Source organism: Cebus imitator, unplaced genomic scaffold (assembly GCF_001604975.1).
Source record: "Cebus imitator isolate Cc_AM_T3 unplaced genomic scaffold, Cebus_imitator-1.0 Scaffold142, whole genome shotgun sequence".
Lineage (NCBI taxonomy): Eukaryota > Metazoa > Chordata > Mammalia > Primates > Cebidae > Cebus > Cebus imitator.
In genome coordinates this window covers 4,340,199-4,361,154 of record NW_016107457.1, presented here as the reverse complement: position 1 = coordinate 4,361,154, position 20,956 = coordinate 4,340,199, and the positions used below count along the sequence as shown (strand labels likewise).

General features: G+C 40.4%; 1 protein-coding gene across 4 annotated transcripts in view; it reads right to left on the bottom strand.

Annotated features, from left to right (window-relative positions):
- Positions 1-6,147: 6,147 nt before the first annotated feature.
- Positions 6,148-20,956, bottom strand: part of ARID5B (AT-rich interaction domain 5B) — a 200,031-nt gene continuing 185,222 nt past the window's right edge. For 3 of the 4 annotated variants that reach the window (XM_017542311.2, XM_037743383.1, XM_017542314.2), the window contains 2 exons: positions 16,654-16,852; positions 6,150-12,207 (listed from right to left, as the gene is read on the bottom strand). In XM_017542311.2, coding sequence (XP_017397800.1) covers positions 10,042-12,207; positions 16,654-16,852 — 2,365 coding nt within the window. In that variant the 3' untranslated portion in view covers positions 6,150-10,041. Of the gene's footprint in view, positions 12,208-16,653; positions 16,853-20,956 lie in introns of all 4 variants that reach the window. The other variant, XM_017542309.2, reaches the window with a different exon arrangement.

Below are 20,956 nucleotides of genomic sequence, written 5' to 3'. Positions count from 1 at the left end.
TTTAGACAGAGCCTCACTCTATCACCCAGGCTGGAGTCCAGTGGTACAATCTCGGCTCACTGCAACCTCTGCCTCCCAGGTTCCAGCAATTCTCCTGCTCAACCTCCTGAGTAGCTGGGACTACAGGTGCGTGCCACCACACCTAGCTAATTTTTTGTATTTTTAGTAGAGACTGGGTTTCACCATGTTTGCCAGGCTGATCTCAAACCCCTGACTTCAAGTGATTCACCTACCTTGGCCTCCCAAAGTGCTGGGATTTCAGGCGTTAGCCACCGCACCCGACCCATTTTAACTACTTTACATTATTCATTTATTTACTTATCTATTCTTTACTGCCAACTTTTATGTTGTTTTTTGTCTGTGTATTTCCCTGGGTATTCTGAGAACCAACACTGCAATCAACATCCCCATACTCTGGCCTTCTAACGTAAGTGTGAGGGTTCTCAGTATATATCTAAAAGTGTTCTTGCTAAGTTTATAGTGAGCAGTAAGTGCATTTGCAACTACACTGGATCTTGCCAAGTTGCTTTCCAAATATTTTGCTAGATTTCTTCCTAGGTACCTTTTCTTTTCATTGCTATGGAAATTTTTTTAAGTGTCATTTCAGTTGTCACTGGTAGATACAAATGTTATGGACTTTCAATTTTTGAAACTCTTACATACAGCAAATTTGCTGATTTATCTATAAATTCTGTGACTTTCCAGATGAATAGTCTTATTGTTTATGAAAAATATCAATTTTGTTCCTTCCATTCCAAACCTTATACATTTTATTTCCCATCATAGTCATATAATATGGCAAAATATCTATAGTACTATGTTAAATAAAAACAAAAATGTGATAGTAAATACCTTTGTGTTTTAAAAGCACGTTAAATGCTTTTAAATGTTTTGACTGCCTTAAAAGCATGCTTAAAAAAAAAAAAAAAGGCAAACAAATCTTTGCTGATAGAAATCAGAATAGTGATTGCCTTCTGGGTCAGAGTGGGCCAATTGACCAGAAGTGTCATGAGAAAATGTTCTGCCAAAATAGAATTGTACGATATTTTATTCTTGGTCATGATTACATTTGTCAAAATTCACTGAACTGTACACTTAAGAGCTGTACATTTTACTTCCCATTTTCTTCTTAATTTCTAGGGCCTATTTGTACATTAGCCATATGACCCTTTTGGGATATAAGTTGCAGAAATTTATTCCCAAAGTAAAATTTGTATCTTAAATTCACTTATTTTTTGCATATAGAAATTTTATTTTTATGCAGACACATTTTCAATCTTTTATAGTTTCTGAATTTTGGATCACAGGATGGCTTTTCCCATGCCAAGGTTATAAAACAATTATCTCACTTTCTCCTTAAGTCTTTTTTTATAATTTTATTTTGTATATTTAAATCTTTAATTCATTTGTAATTCATCTGTGTATTGTTTGAGGTTTGAATTCAACTTTTTTTTTTTTTTGAGACAGAATCTCACTCTGTCGCCAGGCTGGAGTGCAGTGGCACAATCATGGCTCACTGCAACCTCTGCCTCCCAGGTTCAAGCGATTCCCCTGCCTCAGCCTCCGGAGTAGCTGGGACTACAGGCACGTGCCACCACGCACAGCTAATTTTTTGTATTTTAGTAGAGATGGGGCTTCACCATGTTGGCCAGGACGGTCTTGATCTCCTGACCTTGTGATCCACCCAACTTGGCCTCCCAAAGGCATGAGCCACTGTGCCCAGCCCAATTTTTTTTTCTGCATGACTTCACAAAGTATTTCACGAATAAAATTTCTAATATTTTACCATCTTTATATTTTCAGGATAAACTTCTATGTTATAATGTAATATTTCAATAACTTTCAAATGTATATGAGTGTACACACACACATATATACACATGCATTGTATGTGTGTACATAGATGAAAATAGGTATAAGCATAAACCCTTTTATAATTTGCTGAAATTTTTCTTAGGATTTCTGCCTCTGGTTTATAAGTGTGATGGGTCTATATTTTCTCTCTCTTTCACTATCCTTATTAAATTTTGGTAATAAGGTCAAAATAAACTCATAAAAAGAATTGTGTCACTTTTCCTCTTTTTCAATTCTCAGAAACAGTTCTTAAAGCCATCTGGGCCTGGTGTTTTTTGTCGGGAAATATTTAACTAGTGAACAAGTTCTTAGTTACGACTTTTATATTTCTTCTTGAGAAAATTTTGTTAATTTCTATTTTTCTGTGAAATAGTTTTTCATCTGACATTCCAATTTTTCAACTTTTTTTTTTTTTTTTTTTTTTTTGAGACGGAGTCTCGCTCTTGTTACCCAGGCTGGAGTGCAATGGCGCGATCTCGGCTCACCGCAACCTCTGCCTCCTGGGTTCAGGCAATTCTCTTGCCTCAGCCTCCTGAGCAGCTGGGATTACAGGCACGTGCCACCATGCCCAGCTAATTTTTTGTATTTTTAGTAGAGACGGGGTTTCACCGTGTTGACCAGGATGGTCTCGATCTGTTGACCTCGTGATCCACCCGCCTCGGCCTCCCAAAGTGCTGGGATTACAGGCTTGAGCCACCGCGCCCGGCCCCAATTTTTCAACTTAACACCATCGTCTAATAATTTTAAAAGTCACTATTGCATTTTTCTTTCCTAGTATTGTTTATTGATGTCTTCCCTTTTTTTGCCCTCATTAATTTATTTAAAAACTTTAGGGTGCTCTGACTCAGTTTTTGTGCTGGTTTCTTGAGTTTCAGGATTGGAGTGGGAGCTAATGAAGAAGAGAAAATGCATACAGCAAGAACAAACTTCAGGAAGGAGTCTTCTAATACCCTGGGCAGGTACTGCCTATTTTGATTGGTCATCAAAAGCTCAGTTATTCCTTGTTTTTATCAACTGTAAAGTAGGAATATATTATAGTATATTATAGTATCTGCATGATACAATGGTATGAGGATCAAATAAATTAATACAAAACAAACGTTTAAAATATTGTTTGTCACATATAGAGCTGTCATTGATATCATTAGTTGTTGTTATCATTATGTGTAAAGAGGAAATAGAGTAACAAACCCAGGTTTGAACTAGGACCAAGACACTAAAAATATGTTGGTTGCGTGTCCTTCCACATTTGGTCCCTAGGTCCCCTCTCCACCTACCTGGCCATCATTGTTCCTCACACTGAATGCCCTCCCAGTCTCCATGGATAAATGTTGTATTACCATGAAGTGAAGAAGAATGGCTGGAACATGGCCACATCTAATATTTCACAGACTTTCTGGAAGTTACAGTCAAGCCTCACACAATCATATTTAACATAAAAGGCAGGGCCAGGTTAAAAGATAACATAAGTGTAACCTTATCTTAATGCTTTCTAAATGATTAGTTTATTGAGCATTTAACTGGCTAAATATTTTTATATGATGTACAAATTTATATGATGTATATTGAATGAAAAATATTAAAGCCAATAGATAAAGTTTTGCTAGAAAGAGGAATCATGTTATTTGCTTTAGTGTTTAGGTTAAAGTTTATGTGCAGATATTGGCTTATCTGTCATTGGGTCTATTCATATAGGCATGTTGACCAATTGGCCTTTCCAGAACTGTGTTGTCCAATAGCATCACCACTAGCCATATGTGGCTACTGAAATTTAAATGAAAAAAAAATTAAGTAGAATTAAAGAGTCATTTTTTTCATGACACTGAGCACATTGCAAGGGTTCAGTAGCCACATTGGCTATTAGCTACAATATTAGCCAACTCTAAATTATAGAGCATTTCCACCATCCCAGGAAATTCTAATGAATACCTCTGTTCTAGAGGGAGTTTCAATGATAATTAAAATAGTAGTAGTTCCACCACCAAAGTACTAGTAGTTCTTGAACAAGCGCCTCAGGGAACAGATCACCTTGTTCTTCCTAAAGCTGGCTGAATGCCTGTGGTTATGGCTAGCATGATAAAAATAATTTGTTCTTCTGAGCAGGTTAAACAAGTGCTTTGCAATGTTATTTATCCTGAGAATTACCCTGGAGATTCCAAAATTCAGGTATTATGAATTAGTGAAGCCCAAATTAATGTGATTTATTATATTCCCTAGGTCAATCTTGGAGGCTGAACTTTTTTTCTTTTTATTTTTTTTTTTTTTGAGATGGGGTTTCACTCTTGTTGCTAAGGCTGGAATGCAATGGTACAGTCTCGTTTCACTGCAACCTCCACCTCCCCGGTTCAAGTGATTCTCCTGCCTCAGCCTCCCGAGTAGCTGGGATTACATTGTTCCTGGCCAGAGGAAACCTCTGACCCCACTTCCACCTTCTGCCACTTACATACTTGTTGATATATGCATCACCTATTTCCTGGTCACTATCAGCCCTAAAACATGTGTCAACTTTGGCCACATTCCTAGAATAGACATTGGGCTTGTCATTGCTTCTGCTCTGAGTGACCTCTTTAGCAAAAGCACCCCTTCTCCAATAGTATTTGCCAGCCAGCACCTGGCAAGAATGGATAACTTAACATGTTTCCTGTTGTATATGAATCAATTATCAGATCTACAAATGCTGAATGTGTCAAAGGTGGAAGAACATCCTTCTGATGTACTCACAGCAAGTCACGAGATGCTGAAATACACATGACTCAGAATGAGGACCAGGGGACCATGAGGCTGTGTTTGTCAGTGCAGAATTAGCTAAGGAATGACAGCCAGTTAAGAAGAGGGTGCGGCTACTAACATGTTGCTGCAACTCCTGCCGACCCTGATATGCATGGCCAGGTCCTTTGGAGCCAATAATGATGAGAAAAAGGATCCCATGGCTTTTACCAAAATATGTTTCTTTTCTCCTCTGAGTTGTGGTGACATGCTTGCTAGTAGCTTACTCTTTCCTATCTATCAAAGCTGTCCTGATTATAAGCCAAGGCACTCACCAAAGTCCTGTCCCCGCACCTCTCCTCCCTCTTCAGGGCTCATTAAGAAGGGGGCGCATAGGGTGTTGCTTTGTAAATGCCTCATTTCAACTCCTGATAAGCTGAGCAAAGCCAAGGGAAGCTGGAGGCAGAGGATCTAGGGAAAAAAAGATTAGAAATCTCTGTCCATCACTGCAAGGTCTACAATTAAAAGATGCAGACCTTAGAATATGCAGTTTTCCCAGATTTCCAACCCTTCCTGAATATCTTCCCATTAATTGTCCTGTTTAATTTATCACCATGTTTGCTCATTCCTCCAAGTACCTCTGAAATATGTCCACTCTCCCCTTCCATTACCTCCATTGAAATGACCACCACCTCATTGATGTTAGATTGCTCTCAAGCTGCCCTCACGCAGCAGCCAGAGGGTGACAGTGAAAGACAAATCTTTCTTGCTTAGGATAAAGACCCCATTGATCTTGTCTATTGGGACCTACCTGGCTGGCCCCTGCTACGCTCTCTAATCTCACTCCTCCAACATTGCAATCAAGCCCCACAAGCTTTTCTCAGTTTTTCTAATAAGCCAAACTCATTCCTGCTTCAGGGCTTTGCACATGTGATACCCTGTGCTTCACCTACCCTTCTCCCAATTCCCTCCCTCCTATACTCGGCCAGTCACGTTAGTCACCACTTACTTCCTTTTGGTGTGTCATTTTACTCATCAAACTCCTCTCTCCTGGAACTCAGTCATGACTGAAGTTTTGAATTTGTAGAAATGACTATTTGATTAACTCTCTTTCCCATAAGATTTAAAAGCTCCCAGAGACATCATTTTACTTTCATTTACCATTGTATTCCCAGCTCCTAATACTATGCTTGGCAATTGGGGCATGAGTAAATCTTTGTTGACAGAATAAAAAAACCATAACTTTTGTGATTATCCTACCAGCAGAGGAGGATGGTATACAAAGGAAGTACACAGATGAGAGCCCTGGCTGCAAATCCTAACTCTGTCATCTGTTGGGTGATCTTGGACCAGTTGATTTACCTCTCTACGCTTTAGTTTTCTCGTAAGTAAAAATGGGTATAACCATATTTACATGAAGTTGTGTAGATAAGAGATAACATTGCCAACTGGGCACCCACTAGGTCCTTAGTGAACTACAGACATTGCTATCATTATTGGTTATCATGCAATTTAGACACACGGGGTGGAAAGTCTTCTGGGGAGGCCACAGGCTCCTCAGGAAGAGTGACAGATTACACCCAAAAGGAAACAGATAGTAACATTTTTTATTAAATATTACAGTGGATCAAAAAGTACAAAATATCTCTTGCCTGCTATGTGATTGGGAAACTATTGGCACGTAATACAGTATCAAAAGCAGTAATAAGTACAATTTGGAAAACATACAAAATTGAGTGTTTATAGTTGGCTCAGCATTCTTCTGGTAGTGTTTAAACTAATGCAAAGGTTACTCAATAACCTCTCCATTGGGAAACTATATAATATCACTGGGCCATGTTGCTATATACAAATAATCACCTTACAGAGCATAGAGGTTACATAGCTGGAATCACCAAAAGTATACAATATTTACAACACAGGAAAGTTTAAAAAAGTATAAACAGCCAAGAGATTATGCTGCTATTCTTCAGACATATTTCAACCATGAGGAGACAGGCAGAATATCAAATACACTAACAGCCAACACTGGACTTTTAAGTGCTCAAGATAATCATTGCAATGGTGTGGGTCTCACCAGGGCAAACTCATTCCCATTTCTCTTTAAAATTGGGACAAGAGTAAAACTAGACCAGATGGGACTTGGCTGACCACCACCAAATGTGACTTTGTGGGACGATAAGTGAAGAGAAATAAACGGTTCTCTTTGAAGGCACACTACATAAAATATTTTTGTGGGACCACCTCGAAATTTCCATCAGACACACCAACACAGTGAAATACAGTACTTGAGAATTCATGCACCAGGTCAGAAAGTTGTAAAGTTAACATCGAGTTTTAACAAACCCTTCTGTATATGCCCTGATAAACAAGTGAACTTAAGAGCTTCTAGCTAGTAAATAAATAAGTCAGTCCTGTGGCAAATATTACAAGTTCGAATCACTTACTAGAATACTACTTAATTCTGAAACTCGGTTGGGCTGTTTTTTTTTTCATGTGGAGTTGCCAAACATTAAACCAGAAGTTGCATGGAAAGGTTTTTTAAAAATATTATTTAGAATCTCCAAATCTCCAATAAATCACAGACTTACTGCATTTTCAATTGCAACATTTCTTGGAAGCCACACTCAGTAAATAGATTTATGACTCCACTGCCAATTCGATTCCACAGTTTCCTTTACAGAACTACCAATAACAATGGTTTGATTGCACAAAGAAAGGCTTGTGCAATTCCATTCAATAATAAGGCCCCTTGAACTCAAACAATGCAAACAAAGCCTTATTTAAGACATTTTAAAACGTTGTTCTCAGCCAATGAAGAATTCAATGGTCTTTTTGAACAATTTCCAAGATCTCTGTTCAGAGTTTTAAAACAAATAACACACTGCTTCTGTTGGGAATACATACCCCCATTTCTCTTTATTTGTCCTGATGTTTTGCCGAGGGTATGAGCTTCCTCAGACAGAAACAGTGAGTCTCCTCTCGGAAGAGATGAGAAAAACAAAAGCTGGACTATGTTAACATTGTTTGAAAATGGTGTGATCGAATTCCAACATGATGAAACCAGACTGAAATCATTGCAGTGGAAAAAACAAATGCCCCATATTCCAAATAGGTGAGCCACTGGGGACAGATGGCTCCCCCTTTCTTTTAAGACACGAAGTCATAGAAGCCACATATGATCTAGCCCCTGTCTGCTGCAGAGCCACCGAGGTTTCCTTTTTCTTCCATATTCTCCGATTCTGTGACCATTCAATCTAGTGCAATTTTCTTATTATATGTGTCCTGGCTAGCATCTTGCCAGCTGGAATTGAGATTTTTTCCCCCTTCTAGCTTGTGCAATAGCAGGATAATCTGCAGTCACACATTTATAATCTAAAATCTACTAGTCTATCTATGGTTCTATTAAATATATATATATATATATTATTCCACAGGAAGGTAAATAATTAATTGAAGCAAATGGAACTCTTAACACTGGATCTCTACATTCTTTTGTTTCCACCTTTGGATATTAAGTATGTTACACTGAATATTTGGCTTCATATCATGGAGACATCTCAATACAAATGCACGGCATGCATGGCTTTGTTTAAGAGCCGCAGTTTCATTATCAGTTTTGACTATTTTGCAGTCGAGTTACCTATTTAGAAGTTGAAAATTGTCACCAATTTTCCCAGAATTAAATATCTCAGAGGTAAAAGAATTAACTATGGTTCTAAAGTCTACTGGTAGTGTTGCGGGAGGGGCACACTGGGTTGGAGAGTTCATCTAAGCGGTCTTCAGCAGGGATGGGACTTCGGGAGAAAATCCACTCTCTGTATCCATTGACTTTTAATTAATACAGTTTGAAAATGCATCCACCTTAATGTTACATCTCGGTAGCAAATGCAATAAAGTGGTGAGAATGACAATGGACATTCTGCACATCTTTTCACTGCCTGAGCAGCTTGACCATTTACTTCCAAACAAGAAAAGAAACCAGAAAGCGGACTGTATTGCCAGGTGGTTAAAAATATGACCAAAACCACCTTACGCGCGTGTGTGTGTGTGTACACAAAACTCATGCCCCGTAAGCCCAAAGAGGATGACTTTCCTTTTGAAAAGGCTAATCCAGTATGTCAACTATCCCCAAAGCTGTGGCCTGGGAGATTCTCCTTGGGAATGACAAGAAACCAACTCGATGAAAACAACGTGACTGCTTACTACTCAAAAGACTGAGGCTAGAGAAGCTATCAGGACTGCAGCTCCTCCTCTTCTGGCCATTTGAGCTCCATCCTCTTCCCAACCCCCTTTCCCAGACCATTTAAAGGAATTGGTGCCAATGCCAATGTAAATCATTTTGGCTCCTGTTCTAATTTCTGAAATTCCTAAAATATCTGTGCAGCCCACAAATATGTCCTCTAGACTCTGTTGTTATTCGGCAGCTTGCTGCCAGTGAGGTTTTTGTTTTTATGATTCCTCTGGTATGTAGGACAGTTTCACAGCCTAGATAAGGTAAGTACAATGCTCAATATTTTCACAGAACCCAATATTTCAAAGCAAAGCATTTGGCTGGGTAAGCAGTGTATAAGCTCTTTCAACTATGCCATTTATGAGGAACAAAATCCTTAAGTTGAGGATCTACAGAGGAACGTTCTTTGCACTATTGTGTGCTTGACTGTTTCTTTTTCATTTGTTCCACTAGAATCAGTTGCTTCAATTTGTAAACAATAACTTTACCACCCAAAGCTGCTCAAAAATAAGATGTGGAAAAATTACAAACACACGACAACTAGGACAGTCAGCCAGCCTCGAAAACAAAACAAAAACAAAAACAAAAAGACCTGCAAACAAAAGCGATACCGTTTAATTAAAAAAAAAAAAAAAAAGGGATGAGAAAGGAGAAAATGGAACTACCTGTATATAAATTAGGTGAGCAAACAGTGATACGGGTAGTTTTATGAAGCAAATATATACAGTCAATTTAACAGTGTTTACTTCTCTGGATTGTTTAATAGTGTCAAAATGAAAGATCTATTGAAGTTTCACTATACATTGCATTGATTGAAACTTGGAGAGTTTTATGAAAAAGAGGGGCATCCCTTGGCATCTGTTTGCCAGTCTTCCTTGCCCCTTCCTTTGAAATGCCTGCCCCTTTTTTGCCCAGATTGTTTTCTGACCATCCAAACTCAGATGGGGTCCTCTAAGAATTTTTTCCTAGATATTCACAAATCCCTTTACAAGGCCCACATGCGAAATGAATGATCTGGAGGTGCCTGGGCATCTGTGTTGGAAAGGAGTCATTACTGACCAGCCAAGGCTGGAGTTGTCCCACAAAAATCAGGCATGTTCACCTCCCCTCTGGGCCCCTACAGCTGGGACTGATCATAGCCCCAGATTAGAAGAAATACTGACTTCTAACTCTATAAGCCAGCCCGCCTGGGTAAGGAGTGAAGCTCTGTTAGCCATGCCGCTTTGGACTGCTGGGCGAAACTGAGCCTACAGTTTTGTACTGGGGTGCAAGGATGACAGCTGGGAAGATGGAAAGGCAGCTTGAGGATTTATAGCAGCTAAAGGGTAAATGCTGTTATGCAAAAGGTCCCCATACGAACTTCCTACAGGTGTAGCCGCAGCCAAGTGTCTGTACAGCTGCTGAGAATTTGTCGGCGATGTAAAAATTCCTCTTTGCATCACAAGCGAGTGGAAAGCCAGGGGCTGCATGAGCGGAGAAAGCACAGTCTGGTTTTTCAAGTACTGCAGAGAATGAGAATACCCAGCTGGGAGCCTGGAGTTGAGGCCCGAGTTACACAGGCTCCCGGAATACAGACCTGGGAAGATAGGGGAAGAGAGGGGAAGCTTGTGGCCTTCTGATCCGCTCCCGGAATGCCCACTGTGTGCTGCCTTGCTGCCTTCACTCTCCTGCTCAGAGGCCTTCTCCTTCCCAGAGACCTCCTTGGATGGGTCTAAGGGAGACACTGCCCGGGCCTTTTTCCCTGCAATCACAAGGTCCAAATCCTCCAGGCTGCGCTTGATTGGTCGCGCCGCCCCAATGTTCTGTGGACTCATTTTCCGGTGCAGGATTGGGTGGACCATGCCTTCCATCTTCCTGAAATTCTCTAGTCTCACATGGTGAGTTTTTCCTGATCTTGAAATTGATTCGGGGTATTTTTTAGGGCCCGACATGGTCATGGGTGATACCCGACAGGCTTTGGGGTGACAGTCTCGACTCTGGCTACCTAAGACCTGGAACTGGGAAACGCCTTTGCTCTCCTGGGGCCCTGTGGCTGAGTGAGCCAGGCCCAGGACCTTGCCGGTAGGTTTGTGCGGGTTCTTGGGAAGGCTCAGATCTGTTGGCTGATCATCTGTAGCAGATTCTGCTACCGCTGACTTTTTGTCTTGCAGGTGCAGGGATGTAAGATAATTTACATGGAGCTTTTCTTGGTGTCTGTGGGAAGGAAAAGAACTGTTTTCCGATTCCCTGTACATGTCCCTGGACGGGTATTTGGATGTCTGTTCATTATGAAGATGGTGCTCAGTATGTCTGTAGAGGCTATGGAGATGAGGGGATGAGTAGAAGTCTGCCAGGAAGCTAGGCATGTGGGAATGGGGGAGGGCCCTTTTCTCTAAGAGTTTATCCTTGCCCTCCTGAATTTCTTGCTTCAGGACATAGGAGTCAGCAAGGGGGTTAAGGTGGTGCTTGGAGAAGCTGCAGCGGTGGGGATCTGATCGACTCAGTTTCTCGTGCTTAAAGATGTCATTGATGGTCTTTCTTTCCTCTGAGGGCTTGCTTTTGAAACTCTGGACATGCTGAATCACCGATGGCCGGCTGACCGCCATATGGTCAGCGCTTTGGCCATGGTGGGCCTGGGACAAACTGGAACACAAGTCATCCCTAGCCATCAGTTTCTTTTTGCTGATCAATGGGGGTGGGGAGCCATAGGGGTAGCTGTTGGAGAGGCTGGCCCCACTTACTTGGGACAAAAGCTTTTTCTTGGCCAGTGGGGACATGATGCCTGGGTTGCCCCTGGAGTAGAGCAGGGGTGTGTAATTCAGTCCATGGTTCTCGTTCATGGGCCCCGTCAGGTCTTTGTCTTTGAACATGTCAAACGACTGGACCACAAGGACCTTTGGGGTCTGCTTGAGCGCATTGTGGATGTCCTCACTGCCCAACTGGTCCACCTTCACAGTGCAGTTGGCGATGTAATCCGCCATGGCGGGCAGTTTGTCATCCTCCATCTCATTCTGGTTTCCCAGCGGTGGCTGTGTGGTGGGGAAGCTGGGGAAGGATGCTTCTTGGAGCTCATTTTCAGAGCTCTCTGTAAAACAGCAGGGTTTAGATTCTTGTTTTGAGTCCACCAGGGCACTGGGAGAGGTGAGTGGCTGTTTGCTGGCCCCAGGGACCAAGGTTGGATCTTTTTCTGGGGCCAGAGGAGCACTTGGGAGTGGAGGTGTGGGCCCCTTCTCTCTGGCCTCCTCTGCCACCTTCTCACTGTTGGAACCTTGGTCTGTTTCATTGTCCTTCTCTGGGTCTACTCTGGATGCCAAGGGCTTCGCTGAAAATTCCTGATACCCTTCTATTTTTTTCTTCATGTCTGCTGCTGGCAGAGGCTCAGGGATGCTTTTCTGGCTTAAAGTCTCTTGTTCTTTTTCTTGCTCTGATGAAACCTGGTAACATATTTGAAAAGACAGTCAGAAGAAAACCAAATACACTGACATGTTTTGCTATGAAATAAAATATTCCACATAGCAGTTTTACTTGAAAACAGGCTTGTCAATCAGCTCCTGAAGTTTCTGTAAAGCTTTATTACTCTCCAATCATGGCTCTAAACAAAGAAATCTAAATTACAGAAACATTAGGGGAAATATGCATATTCGCTTCAGTCCCTTATGAGACACCTATCAAAATAGCAAAGTGTTATGTACTGATGGTATACAATCATATCACTCCCTGATTCTAATATATAGTTTAATTCTAAGGTTGTCTTCTTGTCAAATCAGTCAATTATCCAAATGGGTTTTAAATTACATGTTGTGTTTTATGATACTCCTGAGGAAGATTTTTTTTTTCAAGCATTTCTCTTTCAAAAATCCAACCAACCCATGTCAACAACAAACAACGAACCTACTGCAGCTCCTTGCTTTTCTTTAACAGGGCAAATCCCTTCCCAGTGTATTCAATATGATGCACTGAAGATTAGTAATGCATAAGTGTTAATAATTTCTACCCAGGGCCAGATAACAGACATGCAGATGATGCTAAAATATTGACAAAGTATGAAGATTTCTTGGCAGCCTGTCTACCTGAGGGACAGAGAAGACTAAGTCTTTCTAGGTTGCAGCAAACTATGTTTCTATTAAAGCCAAAAATGAAGTTGTCAAAATTCAGACAATCAGTGCTACCACAAATAGAGCTTTGCTGTTCAATGAAATAAATTATAGTCAATGAGATAGATGCTCCTTATTTGACCCTACTGACAGAAGTTGTGGGTATCAATTTGACGCATTTACTGCATTGTGTAGCCATGTCAACTTTAGCCTTAAAAGGTCATTTTAACTTTCCATCTGTGACCCAGCTGACTGACGAGCCCTTTCAAAACTGCTGTCATTCTGCCCTGACATGTCTTAGCACAGCAGTCACACAACAGTTGTGTTGAGCTGGTCTTTTTCCCATCCTCCTTCCATCTCATCCCTTGTTAAGAAAAGAAGTGCTTGTAATCCCAGCACTTAAGGAGGCTGAGGCAGCAGATCACCTGAGGTCAGGGGTTCAAAACCAACCTGGTCAACATGGTGAAACCCTGTCTCTACTAAAAATACAAAAATTAGCTGGGCATGGTGGCGGGTGCCCGTAATCCCAACCTGGTCAACATGGTGAAACCCTGCCTCTGCTAAAAACATAAAAATTATCTGGGCATGGTGGCAGGTATGGGTAATACCAGCTTCTTGGGAGGCTGAGGCAGGAGAATTGCTTGAACTCAGAAGGTGGAGGTTGCAGTAAGCCGAGATTGCGCCACTGCACTCTAGCCTGGGCAGCAAGAGTAAAACTCTGTCAGAAAAAAAAAAAAAAAAAAAAAAAAAAAAAAAAAAAAAAAAAAAAAAAAAAAAAAAAAAAAAAAAAAAAAAAGGAAAGAAAGAAGTATCTGCCACGTTAGCATCTTTGAGTAAGATTGAGGCTGCTGTTTTAAGAATACATGGGAATGAAAATTTTAAGAAATCACACCCATTTCATATTTTTCCTCAAATCCCCTTAAAAAATCCTTGAATTTTAGGGATGTGTTATACCTAAGAGTCTTTGCTTATCATCATTTCTTTTTCTGTTTTCGTACGAATAGCTGCCTTTTCCAGTACAAATATCATTACTTGTTCTACCTTAATAATCATCATTGGTCTCTTGAGCTTATACATGACATTAAAAATACAGAAATATGAGTATGGCAAGGGAAAATGACAAATTGCATCCAATTGTTAGTTTCTTATGGGACTATAGTTTGACACAGGACCAGGAGGGATACTCAGTCCCACTGAAGTTTGTATGATGTAGACCTGCAGTTATATTGGAGTCCCATGCTTCGGGTTGTAAAACAGGTTTAGGAAGTTTTTGAAAGCTAGGCAGAAAAAAGTAAAGGACTCTTTTTTCTAGGAGAGCATTTTATGAACTGCTTAGTATGCTAAATGTTACCTTCCCACCATGCAACTTGCAGTCCCATCACCTGAATATAGTGGATTTAACTAGAGGGAGTTTATTAACCTTTCTATCTCCATTGAGTTCACTGCTTCATATTGAAAACACCAAAAAGTAAAAAAAATGACAACAATAAAATCCAAACCAACAACCCCAAATCGAGTCAATGAGAAAAAATATACCTGGCTAATAACATGGTTCTGTGTTGGAGGTGGGAAGAGATTCGTATTATAAGGTCAGCCTTGGAGAGGGTGGGAGACTCCATGAGGTTTAGATAACCTCATCATGACAACCTTTGAAACTTGAGACACTTACTTACAGCTCCCTGAAGGGAACAGTTAGAGCCTACAGAAAGCAGACAGCCTAACAGTTTTAAAGGTTTCTATGGACTTCAGGGAGTAAGGCTCCGCTCTTGGGAACGGTCATCTCCCAAGCTGACAGGCTTCATGCATAGGCTAAGGATTCCTCCTGCCATTCACAAACCAGCCGTTTCAAACTTAATCCCCAAAGTGGAGACATTCAAGGGTCAGCTGTCCCCTTGGTCCTGTTTGTCCCCTGGTGCTTTGTGTACATATGGCAGCTAATAGAACGCATTCATCTGAAACCCTATAATAAATCACTAGGCCAAAAGTATAAAGAAAAGATGGAATGTAAGCATGCCCTTGGAATTTCCTTGCTTTTGGCCATTTATGTTGCAAGCTTGCAGATGTTTAGAAATCTGCATCATCTGGCCAGGGACGGTGGCTCACACCTGTAATCCCAGCATGCTGGAAGGCTGAGGCAGGTGGATCATTTGAGGTCAGGAATTCAAGACAAGCCTGACCAACATGGTGAAACCCTGTCTCTACTAAAAATACAAAAAAATTAGGCGTGGTGGCGCATGCCTGTAGTTCTAGCTACTTGGGAGGCTGGGGCAGGAGAATCACTTGAATTTGGGAGATAGAGGTTACAGTGAGCCGAGGTAGCATCGCTGCATCCAGCCTGGGTAACAGAGACTCCATCTCAAAAGAAAGGGGAAAGAAATCTGCATCATCTTCGTCCTTCCCCTTTTTGGTTACTAGAGCTTAAAATAATTACGAAACTTAATAAAAACAAAAAACCCCACAAATTTCTTGGTATCAATACTATCTTGTTATGTAACAATCAGTTGGGTAAGTTGATGTCTACATGGGAGGTTGGTGTGGGTTGTACATGTGGAATTTAAACCAGTGTTTAATTACAGAGCCTCTTATGTGTTCATTATAAACATGATTTTTTAGGGGGTATTTAATATCAGCACCAAAATTCCCTCTGGGGTTGAATCCTAGAACATGCTGTCTCCAAATGTGGCTGCTAAGTTGTTTTTTTGTTTTGTTTTGTTTTGTTTTTTAATGGGCGGCAAGGTTTTTTATTATTCATGTTGAAACAGAGCCCAGATCAGCCTACATGACTGGCTGTATGCTGGTGGCAATGGCTTCTACCAAAGGGCTGTTGGAGGCTGTGGGTAGCTGGGGCTTGTTTTAAAAGATTCGGAAACTACCTGTTCATATGAAAAATAATAATGGTTTCAGAGGAACCATTTCAAAATTCCCCTATAAATAATATGCACTTAAGATTTTTCTAAATTGATCTCAACCCAAGGCTGTTGTACAGAGATCAATTATGGAAGACAAACACATCTCTCAAGTTTTCAGGAGAGTCTTGCAGATACAGCACAGCGATTCCAACATCCCTCTTTCCTAGACCCCCCAAAGCATTTTTTTTTTTTGAGCTAGGGTCTCACTCTGTCACCCAGGCAGGAGTGCAGTGGTGTAATCACAGCTCACTGCAACCTTTACCTTCCAGGGCTCAGGTTATCCTCCCACCTCAGCCTCCCGAGTAGCTGGGGCCACAGGTGTGCACCACCACGCCTGACTAATATTTTGTATTTTTTTTGTAGAGATTGGGTTTCGCCATGTTGCCCAGGCTCATCTTGAATTCCTGGGCTCAAGCAATCCACCTGCCCTGGCCTCCCGAAGTGCTGGGATTACAGGCATGAGCCACCATGTCCGGCCCCAAAGTATGTTTTAAAGTCACACCAGCTCCTCAGATAGACTGGCTGTGAAATGGCAAGAAGCCATGTTTTCACAGTAAAATTCTTTGATGTTAGTGTAGCTCTGGCTCCTTCTCTCTTGAAGCCTGAGCATTTGCTATCAGTTTTCTACAGGATGTTTGCATCCTTCTAGAGTCGATTCCTGGCTTATCCCATTCGATACCAGGCACCGCATTTCAACTCATGAGCAAACTGAAAGGTTTTCAGGAATTAGGGAACTATGTGGGGAGCTATGAAGCTTAGATGTCTTGGTCTCTTCATCAAGACATCTAACTGTGCAGGTACACAGCTCAGGGCTCCAGAAGGACCTCGAGGCACGACTTGTCCTCCAGAGGTATTTATGTGGAGCACAGCAACTCACCTCTACTGCGTCCTGGGGCTTTGGGGCATTTTCTTTTTCTTTCTTGCTTTTAAGTATTTCATGTTTGATGCGTTTGGTTCCAGATACTTTTGTTTTATTCTCATTTTCCTGTGAACTGTTCTCCTGTTTCCGAGGTTTGATTGGAGGCAGGGGCTTATCTTCTTCTCCTTTAATAAACCTTTCGTATGGTAGGATTAATCTAAAAGGATAACAGAAGAGATGATCAGACAGTTCAGTGATTCCAGTAGCATCAATGCTTCCGGGGTTTACTTTCTTTTATCAATATAAGCAACTTACTAAATGACTTCATCTCCAATGACACTGCTGTACTTCTATAAACCTACTCCACACTTTACTGCCCTGTTTCCTTGGTCAAAATCAGTACCTGGTAACTTAATACTTCTCGGCAAGACCTCTTTTTAGTTTTGTGAGTCTATATACCAAGATACCAATGGAAACATCCCACATGAACAATATCTTCATCACTCCCCATGGAACCTGGCTAAGTGTCAACAAAATCACAACAATAATGCTAGCTGCTTTACCAGTCCATCAACAACTACGTACTGAGCACATACTACACGCAGTGTTCTAGGCATGGAGACACAGCCGTGAAGCAAACACTCAAAGCCTCTGAGCTCACGAAGCTTATACTCTAGCAGGTACTAGCATGTGCCAGGTACATTTAAAGATTATTTCTTGTAAACTCCACAACATATTATTCTCTTTTTAACATATGAGACAATTGAGGCCTAAAAAGGTTAAACAATTTGCCTCAGGGTCATACCATTTGTTAGAGGTGACATTTGAACCTAGTTCTGCCCATCTGAAAATATTTTATTTTCATTCATGTCGAAATACAGATGAAACATCTAAGACAAAAAGGTCAATGAGAGGCAAGCACAGTGTGGCCAAGAGACAACTGTCTTACCCCACAGCTCTGAGTGGGGAAGGGGACTCCACTGAGAGCTCTGTTTTAGGGTGCAAAGTAAAAGCCCCAGTGAGAAGGAAGGCAGACAGACTATGCAAGCCACAAAAACCAGAGGGCTGAAAATTTCAAGCATTTTAATTATATAACTTTTTAAACAAAGTACATAAAATTGCTCTAAAAAGAGAAACATCAAACAGCTCTAGTTTTAATCTGTTTTCCCTTTGCGACATAGCTCTTTATCTGAAAGGGAAAAATAGCTGATGTAATTAAAAGGGACGGATTGCATTACAATCTCAGTTTCAACTTCAGTGATTAAAGTTTTTATAATGCATTTGGTATGATTAATGACTCACTGTGGGATTAATATAAGACTCAGCCTTAAAAATATGAACTTTAATACAGCAAACATAATTTGTTTTAAATAAGACAAGTTGACTCAATGAAGAAAATGTACTTGGCTTATAAACATCATAAATCTGTTCAAATATTGGGGATCCTCATTATTTTTAAACTGAGATTCCCAGGCAAAAACTTCCTTGGTCTGGATATTGGTTTGCTCTCCTAAAAGGTGTTTCTATGCATGTTATTTGGATCTCAACTGCTTAACCATACACTATTATTCAGGTTTGAGAGTACAGATGTGGGGACATTTGTGATCCTAATATTTTGCTCTTTAATAAAATACCAATAAAATTATGGGAAAATCAGATCACAATTTATAGCATATTAGAAACAAAATTCATTTACTGAGCATGCTTGGACAAGGTATGAACAAGGAGGTGTGAATAATACTTTGGAGCCCTACATCTGGCAGTTGGCCAGCCATGAAGATCAACACAGCCCATGGGGAATAGTTATCTTCAGATCCCATTACAAACTGAGTTTAAACATGTTACAGCTGCTAAAACTGGAAACTGCCCTCCCTATGTAGACTTACTAAAATAATATATGGCTGCCAAATACCTGCTTCCCACTGCAATATTACAGTTAATGTTTATATAATAAAAAGCATAACTAAGCAGAAAAAGAGAGAAAAAAGCAATCCTGTTCATACTTGAATTTATTCTGTCTCATCTGTAAAGTCCCCAGCGTTCCCCCCAATTCCTTTTTTCTGCCTGGTTCTGCCAGGGACTTTATCCTCTTCAATATTGGCAGATTGGGGAATTTTGTCCGGGAGCAAAATGTATTGAATATTTTAAACGGGAAAGATAGTTTAAATTGACTTTAACGAAAACATATTTTATTGTTGGGACAGATAGGTTTGTTTTACTTTTGTTTTGTTGCCATGGGAACTCAAGAGCAGTGAAGTCTGGGTATTCCAATGATTGCAATTGCTGGTACCACCCTTCCCCCAACTTCATTTTCTGATGGAGACGCTGACACCATGGGGGACCCTCTTTACAGAGAAGAATGACAGCATTACCTCTGAGTGTGGGGAGGGGAAGGAGGGAAAGCAGAGAACTGGGTGGGAGAGACACCCCAGGGACCCCCAGGACCCCTCACTCTGGGTTCTGAGAGCCTTGGGCCAACCTGGCTCTCTAGATGGGTGCTAAGGAGATTTTAATTTCCTTTTCTAATTTTGCAAGTTCACAAAGCAGGGTACCATTTTCATTTCAGTTCCCTTTTTTTTTTTTTTTTTTCTTTCTTTTTTTTTTTTTTTTCTCTCTCCTTCACTCAACTCAGCAGCTGGCTAGCTGACAGCAGTAAAAAATACATTTCACTTTGCTGGTCAAAGGCCTAAAGCCAGAAGCAGGAAATCTGGAATTAAATGTTTCTTGTATCTGGAAAGAGGCATGACTAAGGTAAAACTGAATCCAAACACAAGCCCTGCTTGTTTAAGGCTTCCAGAGAGTATATGAGAGTGTATGAGTGTGAAACTCTGTGTGTGTGTGTGTGTGTGTGTGTGTGTGTGTGTGTGTGTGTGTGTGTGTGTAAAGGTCAACTGAGTGTTTTTTTTCCCCTTCTAAATCATTGAAAGATAATTATAGTGGCTTGGGGAAAAAAGCCTCCTAAAATAAAACAAGGCAGAACCTAAAAGGAAGCAAGTAGAAATATGACCAGCTAAGCTTTGAAGAACAGGGCACAGTCTCACACGGCACACAATTGCTGCCTCATATAGTGATTTCCGTTTGGTGCAATTTTCACTGAATGTTTTTTCAGTTATCCTGTCATGGTACAATACAATTACCCCACAGGATATGATCTTATCATTTGATTATTAGAAGTTTTTACAGTACAAAAGGACAAAAGCTATTATAGGTTCCTGAACATTTAAACATTCAACGTACATGTGGTACCATTAAAAACAGGTTAGCCTTAGATTAGGTCAACATTGCTCGATGTAGAAAGCTGAGTAGGTTTGTATTCTATAAAGAATTTAGTAAAATGCACCATGCCTGTGCTTTGAAGATGATTATTTCTCAAATATTTGTAGCAGAGCAAAGATTTAATCAGTTTCTAAACTGTACAGATAAAAGCAAACATTCACTCCAGCCCCAAGAATTTGTTACACAGGAGAAGTATTTTCAATGGACTGCAACTCTAAGAATGGGGGCTGGGCTTTGGGTGGGTGGGAGTGATGGGGAAGAGAAGCAAAATATTCATTAGAAAATTCAGAGAGATTTTCCCCCTCCTGATCTACATCTAGTCTGGGGATTGAAAGCTGGACAGATAAATGGGCCTTTATTACTATCCAGATTTCACATTTCAGATTAGCAAAATGCTTATTTATGATGCCATTAATGGATCTGAAATAGGTAAGCCATTATGTATTAAAAAATAACATCTTTCCATAGGCATAAGATTTGTAGCAGCATGAGATTTTATTTTTCCCTAGGAATAATACAAGAATAACATTTTCCACCCCAAAGCAGAAACAGTAGGGGGGCCTTTTGCTATCACAGAGATTCTTATTAAATTCAGTCACTGTGAAAAGCAAGATTTTTTTTTCCTCCTCATTCTTCTTTTCTTAAAAAATAAAGACGACTTAAAATCAACCCATTAAAATTAACAAATCAATGGCATTATAACCTTGATTTATTAGCATCTGAGCCACTAAATTATCATCATACATGAAATTGCTGGTTTGAAAAGATTTCGGCTTTGCTAAATCTCAAGTTGAATAATGGTGCTCAGTATACTAGGTTTTTAGATCTGTCTCATCTGATATTATGAAAAATTCAATACATTTCTCTACAGCAGAAGTCAGGGGTCAGCAAATCTATTACTGTAATGTAAGTAATCTGGCAACCTGCCAACTCTTTCTCCCTTTTATTATTTTTTTAAACACTAAGGCAGATAATTTTATATTTACAAAGTCTAAAATCCTCCAGGGCCTTGCCTCTCTTTCTCAACAAAAAGCAGCAGCCTGCA